This window comes from Physeter macrocephalus, chromosome 5, assembly GCF_002837175.3.
Source record: "Physeter macrocephalus isolate SW-GA chromosome 5, ASM283717v5, whole genome shotgun sequence".
Taxonomy (NCBI): Eukaryota; Metazoa; Chordata; class Mammalia; order Artiodactyla; family Physeteridae; genus Physeter; species Physeter macrocephalus.
Window position 1 is genome coordinate 57,241,073 of NC_041218.1, and position 18,858 is coordinate 57,259,930.

Below are 18,858 nucleotides of genomic sequence, written 5' to 3' on the forward strand. Positions count from 1 at the left end.
ATTTTATAGAGATTAATATGAAAATGGGAATAGTTACCCCACATTAATATTAGGAGTTTAAGCACAGTATTTTAAAATTTGTTTTGGTCAAATGAAAATAATTTCTCTAATTTTAAATTAAAACTAATATCTACTAACTTAATTTCCTCCTTTTCCAATCTGTGACTGTCAACCCTCTGTGTCCTCCTAACCTCCTTCCTCAGCTTGCATGGAGGAATTTGGCCCCTAAGATTTTGGCTTCCCAATTGGATCATCAGTATGGAACACAGTCAGTATGGAACTCAAACAAGAAAGACAGTGTATGAAAATTTAGAGTTACCATGGCAATATAAAATAAACAAAGTGTTTATTTTGTATTATTTATCTCTAATTGGTATATTTTAAAAATTATACGGTGTTTAGTATTTAGGAATTTTTGTAGTGAGTGTTGATAAATGAGTATTCCTATTTATTTCTTTTTACCATCATATTAATTTTAATCATTTCTCTTATGTAGAAATATTTTCAAATTATCCTAGTCCGGGAGTGTTTGGGGCTTGAACAAAACCTCAGAAAAAGTTATAGAAATAAAGCCCTTTACTTACTTCCTACTAATAACTAAATTATTTAGAGTTTTATTTTTAATCTCCTTGCTTATGTAACCAGAGAACTTGATCTAGGTGTAAAAATAGAACTGTCTTTTTCAGTTGACAAATACTGAAGGAAGACCGGCTCCATTTATTACTTTTTCTTAAAATAGTTATGTCACGTGCCTGTGAAAACAGATATCCTTTAACCAGCTTGTCAGTGATCTCCCACAGTGTGAAGTTGAGAGAGAAACTGTCTTAAGTCAGAGGACCTTTACCATGAAAGTTTCTTATTTTGTCTCCATGTATTAAATATATAGTTTGCCACTGTAGTACCTTTGTTGAATTAAGCTGTTAGGACAAGAGAGTTGTTTAGTTATTCAAAAGGTTAATCAGTTAACCTTCTAAGTCACCGTTTATGGCAGTATATTTCTTGACACATGAAGATGTTTGTGTTAAGGGAAAATGAAAGCTTATGAAAACACTTTGTCCAGGATAATCCCATTTTTGTTTCTAAAATGTCTATATTTATGAGAGAGGAAGAGGAGGGAAAATGTCTAGAAGGCTAGGTATTAAAATGTTAACCGTGATTATCTGTGAGTACTAAGATATTTTGGTGGGTGGTTAGGAGCATTTTTAAAATTTTTAAAAATAAGAATGTATTACCTGTAAAAAAAAAGAGAGATGCACTATTAATTCCATTTGGTTGAAAATAGGTTCCTTCTGGCTGAAATGAGTGTGGTATATGTAACTTGAGAAGTTTCTGTCTCTGGAGCAGATATAATAATCAACTGCTCAGGGTATATTACCTCTGGTGTTAGCAGATAATGAAATTGTACTATAGACCTTTTTAAAAACAGGTCCCTGCCTGTTTTTGTAATTTAACCATGTAGATCATCACCATTAAGTTACAGAAATACAAGCATTTTTTTTTCTGGTGGAATTTTTGAATTTATTTTAAAACATATTATTTAACATAAAAGAAGATTAAATGTAAAATGTATAAGAGTAACCATCAGTGGTATTACCAGCTCAATAACTTGCATATGCTTAGGTACTGCCACACTTTTTAAAACTGAAATTTTGCATCTCCCTAAAATTTTCTTCAAATTTGCAAACTCTACTGGCTTAAAAATTTAGTTATTTGATTTCTTTCAGGTCAGTAAAATGCTGCACATTTTCAAAAAATAGTTCACTGATGAAAATTTTTCAGAAGAAAACAAAATTTATAATTATAAAATAAATACAAAAAGCACTTCATTGTAGGTGCTATTACATATTATTGTAATAGGATCATTTGAAGTTTTATTTTTTAAGTCAAATATTTTGTAGTGTATTTTTTTGTGGAACATAAGTGTTTGCTTTAAAAAGATTAAATATTTTAATAAATGTTTCCTTATCTATACAGGTATATACTCCAGAAGGCTAATAGCAGACTTCTGAAGATCCTCTTAGAAGTTGTAAAGACAACAGCAGCTGTTGAAGAAACAATTGGTCGCCATGTCCTTGGTATTCTAGATAGATCTAGTAAAGGCCAGTCATTGACCAGCCTGATTTGGAGGTCAGAAGCAGAGACACCAATAAAGTCGTGTGTCCATGAGGAACACACAGGAGGTAAAAGTTTTATATGCTGTTGAAACTCTTGTCATTATCTTCAGTAAATCTTGCTGAGTTCAGGGCACTTTACTAGGGTTGAAAATACAGAAGAGAGAATGTTAAAGTATTTTCCAATAAAAAGACCTCCAAACACAAATACAGTAGAGCCACTCTTCTTAAGACACCGTTATTGTTTAACATTTGCAAATGGGTGTCTTAGAGTTCTCATTACATATACTCAGGGTTATTACTCTGCTACATAAACCAAAGGCTGTTTAATTTCTCCACCAATAAAAGAAAAATTCCATAACACCACTCAGGTCCCTTACCAATATCTGTGATGTATAAGCAACATTCTGAAACCACCCTCTAAAGGGAAGAGTTTTTGTCCGATGGAGAAAGATAGGATCTGGACGCTTGAACCAGAAGATCAAGGCCTTCCTTTACTACCATTCCATACCCAAGAACTTTTCCCCAGTTGGAAGCCAGTCATCTAAAAATAAAAATGCCAGTTTATGCAATTTTTGAGAACGTTCTGTTTGTTAAGTTTCATGTGGAGAAACGAGAAGAAATTATCCCACTTAGAGAAAGTTTACTTAATTACAGGTTGGGCAATAATATGTTTCTAAGTGCAGAGAAAAGCTTGATTTGGAATTTTAAGTAAAATTGATTTTAAAAACTTAGTTGAATTCAAAGATAATTTTAAAAACTGCTTTTAGTAAAGTAAGAGCCGAAATAATACTGTAACTTTAAACTTTAAAACTCACTCTTTTCAAATTTTGTAGAAGTATTTTTTTTTTAATTAACTTCACTCTTGGTTAAGTTCTCAGTCAAGGGCTATGTGTTTTCTGCATATGAATCTTGATGTATAGAAAAGAATTAAGTAATATTTTCTTGATCTCATTGTAAAAGTATTTATCAAATTATGTTTTTTTAAAAACAATTATCTCATAAACTCGTTTCACTTAACCATTTGGGAAAGGGGGCGTTTTGCTGTGCTACAGGTAAGACCTACACCATATTCAAAAGACACTCTGAGGAATGTTCTGTACATTACAAGAATATTTTGTGCTTTTTTTTGTTCGCAGTTCTAGACATTGTAGTTTTGATTTGCATTTCTCTAATAATTAGTGATGCTGAGCATCTTTTCATGTGTTTGTTGGCCATCTGTATGTCTTCTTTGGAGAAATATCTATTTAGGTCTTCTGCCCATATTTTGATTGGGTTGTTTGTTTTTTTGATACCAAGCTGCATGAGCTGCTTGTATATTTTGGAGATTAATCCTTTGTCAGTTGCTTTGTTTGCAAATATTTTCTCCCATTCTGAGGGAGCTTTTAAGTTTCATATGGTCTCATTTGTTTATTTTTGTTTTTATTTTCATTACTCTAGGAGGTGGGTCAAAAAGGATCTTGCTGTGATTATATGATTATGTTTAATTTATGTCAGAGTGTTTCACCTGTTTTTCCTCTAAGAGTCTTATAGTATCTGGCCTTACATTTAGGTCTTTAATGCATTTTGAATTTATTTTTGTGTATGGTGTTAGGGAGTGTTCTAATTTCATTCTTTACATGTAGCATAAAGGATTATGTTATATTCCTTTTCTGTGAGAAGGCAGACCTGAAAGAACATCTGATCTACTAGCCTACTTTCTTATGCATGGTTATGCATCTAAGTCTCCCGATATAGATTAAATATGTCTATGTCCTATTTTAAGATATCCAATAATAGAGTAGTTTTTCAATTGTAAGTAATTTAATCAGTTCAGTTATACAATTGTATTGAACAATGTCTTTTTGCTCTCTGCTTTACAACAATTCTCAGTCCAGTGAAGGAGGCACTGAAATTCCGATTCAAGGCAAAATAAAACCATGGTACTTAATGTTTTACTTAATACCACTTTATTATGTATTTGAATCAATTAAGCCTTTTGAAATAAATATTTAATTATTTAACTGTTAATAGATACTGAAAGAATAATGTTAAGATACAAAAGGAAAAATTAAATCCTCTGCTAAGAAATACAGTATGAAGACTAGTAAAGCAGAGGTAAGAATTTTGCTGGTGTTATGTGTAATTTCCATTTAATTAGTTTTTATATTTCTGTGTTTAACAGTGATGTGCTAGTCTTAGTAACAAAATTAGGAAAATCACTAGTATCATTTGGGGGCATTTAGATTCAGTTTGCATCTTGAAGGAAATATTGAATTAATAGAATTTATAATTTAAAACTGAAGAAGATAATGTCTTTAAAATATTGACACCATGTTCCATACGTAAGAATTTTTCTGATGTTTCTTCAGATTTTTAATGAAAGTATTATTGTAAAAACTAAAATGAACTTTTGAAATATTTCTTTTATGTCTTATTTAATATAACAAAAAGCTCAGTTTTAATCTGATTATGAAGGAACTCTTGCCTTTCAGTTTTTATATATGACCTTTTGTTGTGAGCAGTAGCACTTGTCATCTATTTGCAGCCCTCAAGTCTGAACTTGTTTAGAGTTTAAACATGTGTGGACTTGTTAACTCTCTAAAAAAATAAATAATTGACTTGCTAATGTTTGCTTCCTCGTAAGAGCAACCTAGTTTATGAAATTGAAGGGAAATTTTGAGCCAGTGTGAAATTGCTTGAACTTGAGTGAATATTAGACTAGTTCATAAAAATGAGTTCCCCTAGGATGTGTTGAAAGAAGAGGTCCTTTAGGTGTACACTGTGATGGTTCAGTAGTAAAATACATATACCTCCCCCTTAGAAGACCAGGGACTAAATCTTACTTGCTGCAGCTTTTTTTGGAGCAGTGTGTTGTTACAGCAAGGATACTGGATTAGTATTAGAAGGTCCTTGTTCTAGCTCATTGTGACCTTGAGCAAGTCTCTTAGCCTCCTGGGGCCTGACTTCAGTTTACTCATCTGTTAAGTGTAAGAGTCAGACAAGAGTCAGTGGTTTCCATTTGGAACCCCAGAGATCTTCAGGCCACTGGGGCAGGGGATTGCGCTATCCTATCACCCTCCCTGCTTAAACTGAGAAGCTTGTTGCTATCTGTATGGAATGAACATGGTAAAATCCATAAAAAAAGTGACTGAAGACCTTTTGAATAACCATCATCTGCCATGTTTAAGACACAGATCTGAGTGGTTGACCAATCTGAAATCATGATTCTGTTCACCAAACGTCATTCTGAGATTTCTATTGGCATTTTATGAAATTGCCCTGCCAATTTATCATTCTCTCTAATTTTTCCTGCCAAAGACTAGTTATAATAAATACAGTACAAATTTGATGTTGTTCTCATTCCTTTATTTCACTGGAATAAACAAAGTTCTGTATCTTCATTGGAACGTATTTGATTATTTTTATTTGTTTGTTTATATCTTCAAAATGTTATCAGTAAAATACATTAAGCTGGTTCACATCTTCATATTTTCTAGGTACTTTAGTGCCTATTTTTTTATTAGCCATTTAAAAAATTAACATTCAGTGGCTTTTTATAAGCCATTTTGTTTTATATATCCTTTGTATTTTGTGTTTGAGATTTGCTCCCATGCAATATATAGTATCTTCAGGTTTTTTCACCATGGATTCCTTCTCTGTACCCTAAAACATGCTGTTATCTTCATAGTAAAAAAAAAAATTGTTTTTTCTCAACTTTGCTCCCCCCTTAAGGTAAACCGCAACAAACTCTATGAGAGATTAGACCAGCTCTTGCTTCCACCAGCTATGGTTTCTGTTTCTATAGAACCAAAGCTGTTCTCTCTAAGGACAGCAGTGACCTTCTGATTGTCACATCCAGTAGCATCTTCTCAGTCCTAAATATTTACTTTTAGGTTAAGTTAGTGATTATATACCATTTCTAGATAAATAACATTATTGAAGTCTCTCTCTTTCTGAAACATTCTCTCGTTGTCTCCTGGAACATCTCTCTCTTGTCTTTCTCTGACCTTTTTTTTTACACAGGTTCTTCTGTTGGCTTATGCTCCAACTGTGTTTGTCCTCTTCTCACTAAATATTGCTCCTAAAGCAAATGTGTCTACTTCCAAGGTTCAACTCTCACCTTTCTACAGTGACTCCTAAGTCTCTACAGACCCATATTTCTAGAAGTTGACTTCTCTCCTCCACATAGCCCATTAACACTTCAGACTAATCATTTTTCATGCTTACTCTGTATACTTTTTCCTAATTTTTTAGTATTTCTCTTAATGACTCTTCTGTCCTCTAAGAATCATCTAAGCTGGAAACCCAGAGTCATCTTTTACTGCTTTTCTTTCTCTCTTGTCTTATACATTCAGTTTTTTCCAACCTGTGACCAGCCCCCGTCCATCTTTAACATTTCTTATCTGGGCAATTGAAATAGTATTCTAACCAGACTCTTCTCCTTCTCCAACCCTTCCTCTGCATTGCTGCAGTTTGCTTCCTGATTCACACATTTGATATTATCTTCCTGATCAAAAAAAGATTTACTTCCCCATTATTTATAACAAAAAAACCCAGGTTCCTGAAAAATTTAAGACCATTCACAACTTGGATCCAGCCTACTTTCTAGTGACCCTTTTTCTGCTCTCTCCTCTACCTCATCCTTGCTTCGCCACATACTTGCACCCCACAAAGCTGCCTTGATTGCCCATCATATCAGACTGTCATCTTTCCTCATATTTGTCAGATTCTCTGTATCCATTAAAAGGAAATGTCCCTAGAATGCATTTAATTCCTTAGATAAAGATGCTATATTACATAGGTATTTTCAGTTTTTTTAACACCAGTTGTAAACTAATATTTCTTGCTTCCATAACTTCATCAAAAATATCATTTATTTTCTAGACTACATTAATTTTATTTACTGGCTTTGTTATATACATTGTACTGTGCTTTATCTGAACTCATTTTGAATTCTAAGATCATTTTGAACTCATGAATATTTATAAACTGTTAATCCCTATTATCAAGACATTCAGTTTTGAATATGTGGAATAATGTAAGTAAATACCAGTCTAGTTGTTATTTTTCAGTTTTGAAAATAAAAATGCAAAATGAAATTGTATTTGCTGCTACACTAAGAATTTGATAAACCTATGTAGTAGCAAACATTTAAAGTCATTTTCTCTAGGGACTTCCCCGGTGGTCCAGTGGTTGACTTTGCCTTCCAATGCAGGGGATGTGGGTTCGATCCCTGTTGGGAATCTAAGATCCCACATGCCTCACTGGCCAAAAAACCAAAACATAAAACAGAAGCAATATTGTAACAAATTCAATAAAGACCTTAAAAAAGAAAAAAGATCCACATAATGTCATTTTCTAGAATGCAGTTTTGGATTCTTCAGCCAGTGACTTATACAGAGGAGGTGCTTAGTGAATCTTGAATTGTGCTGGGACTTCCCTGGTGGCACAGTGGTTAAGAATCCACCTGCCAATGCAGGGGACACAGGTTCGAGCCATGGTCCTGGAAGATCCCACATGCTGCGGGGCAACTAAGCCCATGCGCCACAACTACTGAAGCCCAGGAGCCTAGAGCCCGTGCTCCACAGCAGGAGAAACCACTGCGGTGAGAAGCCCACGCATTGCAACAAAGAGTAGCCCCCCGCTCGCTGCAGCTAGAGAAAGCCTGCGCGCAGCAACGGAGGCCCAAGGCAGCCAAAAATAAATAAATAAAATGTTGAATTGTGCTGAGTTCAGATCTTGTATCTGAAACCGCATCTGATATCATTACTACATGAGATTGAGACTTCCATATGACACCAGCTACTTTAGCAAGACTTTTTAATAAATAGCTCTTATTCTCCTGGGTGATTGTATCAGACTGAATGTTTATTCCAGGTACTTTGGAAATTACAATTTCTTGTGACTTTAATTTGTTAACTTTGTACAATTACTGATAAGAAGTACGTGCTACTTGTAATTAAAGAATAGGTGATTCCTCTTCAGGAAATTTCATTGTTCGATTGTAGCATGCTGCCCACAGATAAGTACTGTATTCCCTGGCAGTGATAAATAACATATGCTTTTATTTCAGTTTAGAGAAAACGCTTCTAAAGCTTTATCTTCTGCCCATGTAAACTCAATTTTCTTTACATAAGAAAAAAGACTAGTGTGGAAACACAAGTCCATAGTTAAAATTAGAACTGCTTATTAGTCTAACCTTTTCCCAGGATAGCTATTACAAAAGTAGCAAGGGGTCTGCTCCATGCAAAATCAAGCACTTCTGTTGTTTCATACACCTGGAATATCCCATTGCACAATGTTTTCTTTTCATGTTGTTGTTTAGATATTTGTTTTTCATTACACCATGTGTAATGTCCTTGAGGATAGGAACCAAATCTTGCCACCTATGTGTCTCCGTTGCTTAGTAAACCCTACGCAATGGGCATTTAGTAAATATCTGTTGTAAGGTGTTTTAAATTTTTTATCAAAGAAAAAATACTAATTATCCCAAATATTAATTTCTTCTAAGCCCTATTAGCTAGCATAGTATTATTCTTCCCCTTCTTATACCTGGTAGGTTATCAAATAATATTATATTCTGTATTTGCCTATTTTATTTGTTTTGTTGCAGTGTTAACTAAGATACCTTATAGTTCCAATGATTTCAAGTTTTAATTTGATTTTATTTTGTAACCTTTTTTTTTTAACTATAATTATTATAATTGATTTATACCTTTAAAATAGTGTTATTCTGGTTACAGATGAATCTAAACCCTCTTATGCTGGAAGTGATATACCAAGAAGTGACAGTAGCATGTGGTCCAAAGTACCTGAGGAAGGAACGGAGCTGTCACAGCAGCTCATGAGGAGTGGCTTTACTGGAAATGAAATAGACCCTGAAAATGAAGAACTTTTGCTGAACATTAGCTCTCGACTACAAGCGGCAGTTGAAAAACTCCTAGAAGCCATAAGTGAAACTAGTAGTCAGGTAACCTCCTTATGTTGCTAATATATACTGAGCTGGAAATAGGTTTTCTTTTAAGCCAGGGAACGAGGACTAAATGTTTTCTCTTTACTGTCTCACAGAAATCTAGTTTGGTTCCCCTTTAATAATTGGTTGTCTTTGTGACAACCAATTGCTAATGGAGTCTTTAAATTCTAAAATTCAATGTTTTAATTTTCAGACTTTTCTAGACTCTTACACATTACTTTTTTTGATACCAAAAGAGATTTTAACTTTACCATTGTATGAAATATTCCATTATAATATATATTATTTATTTGAAGGAATGGTATAAGGAATCTCTAAAGCAAACCGTGTGCTCAAGTATGTCATAGCAGTACTATTAAATATAACAGATCAAGCCTACCATTCCTTCCTGTGATTTTTACATTCTTTTCACAAATATGATTAGAATACCTCACTTTACTACCTTGGTAGGAAATTAGAGTGAGGGACAGTTTCTACATTGAAGTATTGTTTTCATAGAACTTTTGAGAGTATATACCATTGTATTTATACCTTAACTTGCAATTTTCTCTGTTTATAAAATTTTTATACCCTGTATAGTAATTGTCTCTTAAGTACTCTATGCAGAATTTTAAAAATTGTTTGCTGTTTTAAAATGAAGTAATTTCACTTCTTTTAAAAATATTTAACTGTAGAATCACAACTCTCATGTTAATCAAATGAGTGCTTCATTATCATAAGCTACAGGGCCAGTATTATTAACATTTTTCACTGATATCTTTATTTAGAGTATTCTAGATCCCATGTGCATTTTAAACAAAAGTTGAGAAGTTGAAAGAGTATCTTTGATCTCTTGCTATTTCTGATGTCTGGCCTCCATTGATGCTACTTTTTTTTCTTTAAGAAATTATTCTGTTTCTGCAGTAGCAGTGACTACTGGATGTATCAAATTTGACAAATATTGTTATATATATTGTGTTTTAATGCGAAATTCATTTACTTTTAGGTTAAGTTAGTGATTATACACCATTTCTTGAGTTAACATCATTATCAATCCATTATTCTTTTTTTGTCTCTTGGTAAGTTGTTATTGGCATTAAACTAAGAAGGCATTATCAAAACAACATATATTTCCAGTGAAATATTTGTCCTCCAAATAGATTTCAGCTCTGAAGACTGTTATCTTAACCAGAGTTTTCCTCAGGTTCATTCTTCTTTGTTGGAAGACAGTCTAAATTTTCTTCTGTGATAGAGTATGGATCATATCTATCTTTGAGAGGAAAAGAATCCTAAAATTACCACACATTGCAGTGAGAAATCACTGATTGGCCAGGGGAATATATCATAATATATCTACTGTTAAACTTCCGGATGGCACCTTGATTGACTGAACAAACTAAGGTATTCATATGCAGTTAAATAGGTCTCAAAAATTCTTCCATAGATAAATTCTGAAGATATGATATGATATATAGTTGTAATTTACAGAAGAAATTGCTATCTTTGGGTAATTCTTGTTTTTTTGAAGCTTTCTTTTAAATCAGGTGCAAAATGATTGAAAAGCTTTTGCTTCAGTAACTCAAATTTCCTTGAGCATCCACAGAGAACGAAAAGAAATGTAGTATTCCTGAAAACTCACATCTTTGTGTATTTACTAACAGAAAGGATGACTATTTACACAGACAATGATAGGGGTCCTATCTTCACTAAAAGCACACATAGTAAGTGCTGTTAAGGAAATGGCACCAACTAAAACCAGCCTTATTTATGTTATTCATTTAACAAGACATTAAATTATATCTTGGATCAAAGAATTATAATGTTTACTGCATTTTTCTTCAGCCTCAGGTGTGGTAGACTTAAGCTCATACATTGAAATTATGAATGCTGTGTCATAATGTGAAATTGCATAGCTACAGTGAAAAAACACACATTTTCTACTAAGATTTGGTATCTAAATTTTAAAGTCTTTACTTTTTAAAATTAACATATGCCCTGGATTGGCTTTCTTTTAGAATGCTTATGCGTAAGCCACTTTAACAATATGCTATTCTCCTCAGTAAACTGAGCCAATTCTGGCATTTTATTTATTTATTTATTTTTTGTTGTTGTTGTTTTGCGGTACGCGGGCCTCTCACTGTTGTGGCCTCTCCCGTTGCGGAGCACAGGCTCCGGACGCGCAGGCTCAGCGGCCATGGCTCACGGGCCCAGCCACTCCGTGGCATGTGGGATCCTCCCGGACCGGGGCACGAACCCGTGTCCCCCTGCACCGGCAGGCGGACTCACGAACCCGCGTCCCCTGCATTGACAGGCGGACTCTCAACCACTGCGCCACCAGGGAAGCCCTGGCATTTTCAACTGTTGCTTTTCAGCACTTTTAATGCTTGAATGCATATGCATCATAATTATTCCTTTTATTCTGTGAAAGTCATACAGATTATTCTATACTGAATTTCCACATTATCTTGCTTTTTTTTTTCTTTTTTGCTTATTTCAGCCACGTTGGTATTTAATTTCTGTATTTATCTTTTATACCATGAAAACAGCTGTTAATACTTTTCCTTTTTTGACCACTATTAAATACTTTTGACCTGGATCTTGAGCTCTGTTAATACTGTTGCTACTACCTGATACTCATTGTAATTTATGGACAATCTAGTTAATGCAATATATTTGTCATTTGACATGCCCCATGGAAAAAGGGTATATAAATCAGAAACGATCAGTGGTTGGACTTGTTCCTACAGGCTACTGAAGAGAAACTTTCCCCATAATCCATTAACACTGTCAACAGACATGTGTGGGAGATCCACCTGAAACACTCAGTCTTCCAGGCTAAGATTACAGCTTATCAAATCTGCTTATGTGTCTAGGTAGTGAGGTACAGTAGGAGCCTGATGATTCTCCATTTGTTAAATACTGAAGCGGCAATATGTTATGTAGATTTTACTGTATTGTTGTAGTTTAAATATCACTGAATAGATCACAGAAATTTTGCCCAGAGCAGTAAGTAGTTCTCAAAGTGTGGCCTCTAAAGCAGCAACATAAGGATCACTAAAGACTTGTTCTGAAAGTAAATTCTCAGTCCCCACCCCAGACCTACCGAATGATGGGGCCCCAAAACCTGTGTTTTAACAAGTTCTTTAGGTGATACTGATACAGACTAAAGTTTGAGAACCACTGACCTAGAAATTATTATTATAATATTCACATTATTGTAGCGGAATTTTGAAGTGTTCTACTAATATCTTATATAAAAGGTTGAAGTAGTTGTTGACACTTGATATAAAAATCATCTTTCTTAGATGAAGTTATATTTTTAAGGCAGTGGGAATAGGAGCTCTGTAAGATTTTCTTTAAATTTAGTTCAGTTACTACTCTTCCATGGAGAGATGTTTAAAGACATTGACTTCTTCAGAATATTCTCTGAAGAAGAGAATAACTTCTGAATAATAAATAATAAATAACTTATTATAATAAGTTATTTATATTATTTATAATTATTTATTTAATTATTATTAAATAATAAATAACTTCTGAATAATAAATAAATAAAATTATTTTGAACATGATGAATATTTTTAACAGATTGATGCAAAATAATGTGTAGTCCTCTTGGTGAAATGACTAGTATTCCATTTTCTTTTTAATGAGTCATTATTTGATTCTTCTTCATAATGGAATATTTCCCTTTTATGGTGATTCTTTTTCACTTGTCATAAAAAAATCTAAAACAGAACTGACACTGCTATAATATCTTTTTGCTTGCAGTGAAAGAGAAATTCAGGTAAATAGCTCTGCATAGGATACCCTGAGAGTAGAAAAGAGAGCAGCATCTGACAGTTTAGGGTAAGGTAGGAACAAGTAAAGCTTATTGGAGGACTCGATGCTTTGAGATGAGTCACTCATTCACCAAATTTATTGAACACCTGGTATGTAACAATTGCTCTTCTAGATACTGGAGGTACAGCACTGAACAAAATGTACGAAGTCCCTACTCTCACAGAGGTTACAATGTAATGGTGGGAACTGATAATAAATAAACATAGTATGTCGGATGGTGATACCTACTGTGAAGGAAAATGAAATAGGGGGAGGTAGAGCATGATGGGGGAAGAGGACATTTTACGTAGGAAAATTAAGGAAGACCTCTCTGATAATGTGATAGTCAAGCATCTACCTTAAGGAAGTATGCGAGACAGCCACATAGGTAAGTTGGGGAAGAATGTTTCAGGCAAAGGAATAGTGAGTACGAGGCCCTGAGGTGGTCATTGAGGTGGTCACGTGCTAGTTCTTTGTGTGGTTGACAAAGAGCCCAGTGTAGCTGGAGCAAGAAGAGTGGGGAAAGTGTGGGAGACGAGGTCATAGTGATACCTGGGAACCAGATCACATGGAACTTGGAATTTAATTCTTAAAGAGATGTAGAGTCATTGGGTACAATTTTTTAACTTGTCATTTTGAAGTAATTTTAGACTTACAGAAAAGTTGCAAAACTAGTACCAAGAGTTCCTATGTACTCTTCACTCAACTTTCCTTAATGTTCACATCTTATATAACCACACTATAAGTTTTGTTATCAAAACTGAGAAATTAAAAGTTGTACAATACTATAAACTACAGACTGGATTTTACCAGTTTTCCACTAATGTCCTTTTTCTGTTCCAGGATCTATTCCAGGATCGCACATTGCATTTAGTTGTCATGTCTTCTTCATCTTCTCCAGACTCAGTTAGTTCCTGAGTCTTTCTTTGCCTTTCATGACCTTGACACTTGAAAAGGACTGGCCAGTTATTTTGTAGAATATCCCTCAATGTGGTTTTGTCTATTTTCTCATGATTACATGAAGCTTATTCATTTTTGACAAGAATACCACTGAAGTTATGTGCCCTTCTCTGGGTGTCAAATCGAAAGGCACATGTCTTATTACAGGTGCTGTTAATCTCGATTATTCGTGGTGTCAGCTGGGCTTCTCCACTGTTTGATACTAGGCAAATTTCCTGTTTCTCTTTAAACTTGCATCCACTAATCTTAGCATCCATTGGTAGATCTTGCCTGCACAATTATTACTGTGGTGTTTCAATGGTGATTTTCTATCATCATTCATTCATCATTCCTTCATTTATTGATTGGAATTATTCTGTAAGAGCTGTTTCTTTTTTCTATTATTTATTTATTTTTATTTTTTGCTGCACGTGGGCTTTCTCTGGTTGTGGCAAGTGGGGGCTCCTCTTCGTTGCAGTGCGTGGGCTTCTCATTGCAGTGGCTTCTCTTCTGTGTCCCCTGCGTTGGCAGGCGGAGTCTTAACCACTGCACTACCAGGGAAGTCCCAAGAGCTGTTTCTTCACTCACATTTATTTACTTAACTAATCGAGTTTCATATGAACTCATAGCTATTAATTTTTTTCAGTGGTTTATAATCCAATACTACAGTAGTTCGTTTTGTTCCAGCTTTGGCAGTAAGAACTCTTTCAGGTTGGCACCTGTGCACTTTCAAAGTGCTTACTCTTTTGAGCATTTGCACTATCAGATACTCCAGGCCCATCTTGTATTTTCCCTGCCCCAGCCCTAGAATCAACTACTTCTCCAAGGAATTAAAGTTCCCTTTATTGGAGAAAGATACTTAGAAACCAAGACCTGGGTGCTGTATGTGCTTATTAACTAAGGTGTTACGGTCCTCTCAGCAGACAGTTTGAAAATATATGTAGTATATTAACCCTTGCATATATATTTATTTCTATATCTATCTGTATATGTAACAGAAATATAATTTCATATCGATACCTCCAGTACCCATCTAGTACCACAACATTCTTTCTCCCCTTTCCCCTTTCCTTTGTAACTTTGTTCTCCAAAGGCAAGAAACCAGGCTCTCATAATCTACAGTAGTTTTATTCATTTGTTAACCATTTATACCCATAAAGTAATTTCATACCCATATATACCCATAAAGTAATTTTACAGTTGCTAACCTATATCCCTGTGAAAAACAGATTTACTAACTAGAGTACAGTATTTATGTACAGTAGTTTTTGGTCTTTAGCCTTACAGTATACAATCAAAATACTGTTTTTCAAAGTATCATAGGTTAACTCTTTCCTCCCCATGCCTTTAGCGTGGTTTTGTTATTCACTTTTAATACAATAAGAATTATTTATTAACAGTTTTTATTCCATTTTGGGTTCCTCCACACTTTGGTTAATTTTTTAAAAATTTACATATGATAAATTTCATTTGTGCATAGACAGTTCTTTTGGTTGTGGCAGATGCATAGAGTTATGTGTCTACCACCACAAACATAATACAGAACATTTCCATCACCCCCAAATTCCTTGGTGCTGCTCTGTTCTTTTATAGTCAGCCCCTCCTCCACCTCCTGCCCTTGAAAATCACTAGCTGCTTTCTGTCCCTATAGTTTTGTCTTTTCCAGGGTGTCATTAATGAAATCATACATTATGCATTATTTTGGGTCTGGTTTCATTGTCTTAACAAAATACTTATAAGATTCATCTATGTGTGTGAATACTTTGTTTCTTTTTAGAGCTGAGGAGTATTCCATTGAATGGATGCACCCGTTTGTTTATCCAAAGGACATACAAATTGTTTCCAGCTCCAGGTCATTAGAGATTTTTCAGCAACTGATCTAACTTACATTTATCAAAAGGATCACTTTGACCACCTTGTTAAATATAGACTGGGGGGGTGGAGGGGTGCAGGACAGAAGCAAAGAAACCAGTTGGAGAACTTGCCCAGGCTTATAAGTTAGGTATAAGTTATAGGTGTAATCCAGGCAGTCTGGCTTCAGGGTCCATGCTCTTAACTGCCACTTTTTCTGCCCTTTGAAAATGAAAGGAGTGAATCATTCTGTCAGTTACTGCTGACAGGTCATGTTATAGCCTGAAGAGTAGATTTTGAAATCTGGGAGGTGTGTGTCTGGCGGGGGGTCATTGGTTACTTTACAAGAGCAGTTTCAGTGAAGTAATGGAGGAGAAAGCATAATTCAAGAGAAAATGAGAGGGAAAATGAGTCTTAAGTAAAGGCTTACAAGACAAGTAGAAACTAAGTGGGTGGGTCAAGAAGAAAATTTGTGGCAAATGGCATAGCATGTTGGTATAAACCAGCATGATGTGTTTGAGGATACTGGGTAGTTTTGTGTTACAAACATCCAGGGTTGAATGTGGGGAACAGAGGGTAGAAGGGTAGCAGTGGTTAGCACATAGTCCCTTGAGGGCTTAGTGAAGGAGTTTTAACTTTATGCTGAAAACTGTGGGGAGTCATTGAAATATTTTTGGTAGAAAATAATAATATCAAATTTGTGTTTTAGAGAGAATTCCTCTGGCAGCAGTGGGGTGGATATATGGGCAGGAAAATAGTGAGGAGAGATGCTGAATGTGCAGAAACAGGAGACTCTTAAAATATTCCAGTGAAAAGGGATAGAAGTCAAGTTAGGGCAAGAGGGAAGTGATTTTAAAACTTGTAGAAGTTGAATTTGATAGAAGTTGGTGTGACATTGAATGTAGGGGATAAGGAAGGAGAGAGGAAACCACACGTGAATCCTTGACCAACTAAGTTGTTGGTGTATTTCCCTTACTGAGATGGGGGATGCAAAAGAAGTGAATAACGATTCAGTTTTAGGTAATCTGAGTTTGAAATGCATAGAGGGAGAAGATATTCCCTGGAGTCTAGAGTTTGGGAAACTAGATTGGAAGTTGTCATCATTTTAAAGACGTTTGAAACCATGGTTTTCGAGAGTGTACAGAGCTAATTTTTTGTCTTGGTAGAGTGCTGAGATTTAAAAGAGAATAAAGGTAGATAAGTCTACAAAAGATATTGAGAATGAGAGAGGAAAATCAAGATAATAGTGTCATAAAAGCCAGATGAGGAGTGATTTTCCGTGTCAGATACCATGGAAAGGTAACGGATGCTGAGGATTTAGTGTCCCTTGGATATTTCAGTATAGGTGTCATTAATGACCTTGATGAGAACAGTTGCATGGAGTTGATAGAGGAGAAATTCAAAATTCAGACATTTACAGAAATAGAGTTGAAGAAATAGAGATAGCAATTTCATGATACCTGGCCGTGAAGAAAACAGGAGACCATTAGCTTGAAAGGGGGAGAATGCTTTTTTTTAAGATTCAGGTGTTTATATTGAGTAGCAATGGAAAAGTTGAAGATGCACATCAGAGGGTATGGGCTTTGGGGAGCCAGATCCTTGGGGTAGGTGAGGGTGGAATCTGGAACACAAGTGGAAGGTGTGGCCTTTGGATCAGAGAGACTCTGCCTCCTTTAAGATTGGTGAGAGAAATTATTGCCAGTGATTGTGGGCTTTTGTTTGGGGTTGGGGAGGAGTTTCATTGAAAAGGCCCTGTAGTCTAAGTAAAATACTGTCAAATAATCAAGGTTCTTTCTTTCCTTTTTTTTTTCTTTTTTTTTTCTTTTTTTCTTTTTTACTGGTTTGGTTTTATATGTTATATAATTTTAGTGGGAAATCATGATTATGTCTTATACTTAGTTTTAAGTTTAGGGGCTGCTTTAGGTTCCATAGATGCTTCTTGCTTTAATAAAAGAATTAGTAAGCGTTTTCTTTACTAAGTATCAGGGTACCTGCCTTTATAGCCTGATTTCATAATATCTTTTATGAGTATTTTACTTTATGTATTTGATTTCATAAGTGATTTGCCCAATGGCATGTCCAAATCCATATAATAATACATTTACTGTGATGGATTTTACTTCTCTTTTGCTGAGACAGGTTGCTATAAATATTGGATATATTCAGGCTTGTATTCAACCTATTGCAGTTTCTTATTGGTTGGGATGGCTTTTGTTGGAATAGGAGTAAAATTGCTGAGAGTCTAGTCTCAAGCCCTTAGAAAGTTAATCTTTTTAACATTATCTTTATTTAGTAGTGTCTTTGTGGTTCTGCAGAGAAGTTTTATCTTTGAGAGTATAGTTTTAGATTCTTTTTCTTTCTTTCTTTTTTCTTTTTTGGCTGCTTTGCGGCTTGCGGGCTTTTCTCTGGTGTGGAGAGTGGGGGGAGGCTACTCTTTGTTGTGGTGCGCGGGCTCATTGCAGTGGCTCCTCTTGTTGCGGAGCATGAGCTCTTGGTGCGTGGACTTCAGTAGTTGTGCACAGGCTCAGTAGTTGTGGCTCGTGAGCTCTAGAGCTCAGGCTCAGTAGTTGTGGTGCACGGGCTTAGTTGCTCTGTGGCATGTGGGATCTTCCTGGACCAGGGCTCGAACCCACGTCCCCTGCGTTGGCAGGCGGATTCTTAAGCACTGCGCCACCAGGGAAGTCCCTGTTTCAGATTCTTGATTCTTGGGTCAGGTAGAAATAGGAATCAGTCTGTTATGTGGGAAGTAGTGTTTTAGCAATTAAAGTTTTCCAGAATCCAGAGGTACTGTTTAGAGCCATAGGAGATTATTTACCAGGAGATTCTTTCAGGCGTTAGAAGAAAACAGTGAATGAGGAATTTACTCCCAAAGAAATGATTTTTATTATAGGCAGCTCTCATGAATTTATTAATAATCATTTTTTAGAATAATGGAACTTGAGGTACTTTTATATATTTTCTCCAAAAAGGAGCCTTTTTATGAGGATGAAACAGTAGTACTGTAAGTTAAGATTTTGTTTTGTCATTGTTGTATTTTAAAACATAAACTGTGGGCTTCCCTGGTGGCACAGTGGTTAAGAGTCTGCCTGCCAATGCAGGGGACACAGGTTCGAGCCCAGGTCCAGGAAGATCCCACATTCCACGGACCAGCTAAGCCCGAGAGCCACAACTACTGAGCCTGCGCTCTAGAACCCGCGAGCC

At 35.3% G+C, this 18,858-nt stretch overlaps 1 protein-coding gene across 18 annotated transcripts in view; it reads left to right on the forward strand.

Annotated features, from left to right (window-relative positions):
- AKAP9 (A-kinase anchoring protein 9) overlaps positions 1 to 18,858 on the forward strand; it is a 196,380-nt gene that overhangs the window by 126,887 nt on the left and 50,635 nt on the right. For all 18 annotated transcript variants that reach the window (XM_055084976.1, XM_055084981.1, XM_055084975.1 and 15 more), the window contains 2 exons: positions 1,975 to 2,180; positions 8,837 to 9,063. In XM_055084976.1, coding sequence (XP_054940951.1) covers positions 1,975 to 2,180; positions 8,837 to 9,063 — 433 coding nt within the window. The remainder of the gene's footprint in view (positions 1 to 1,974; positions 2,181 to 8,836; positions 9,064 to 18,858) is intronic.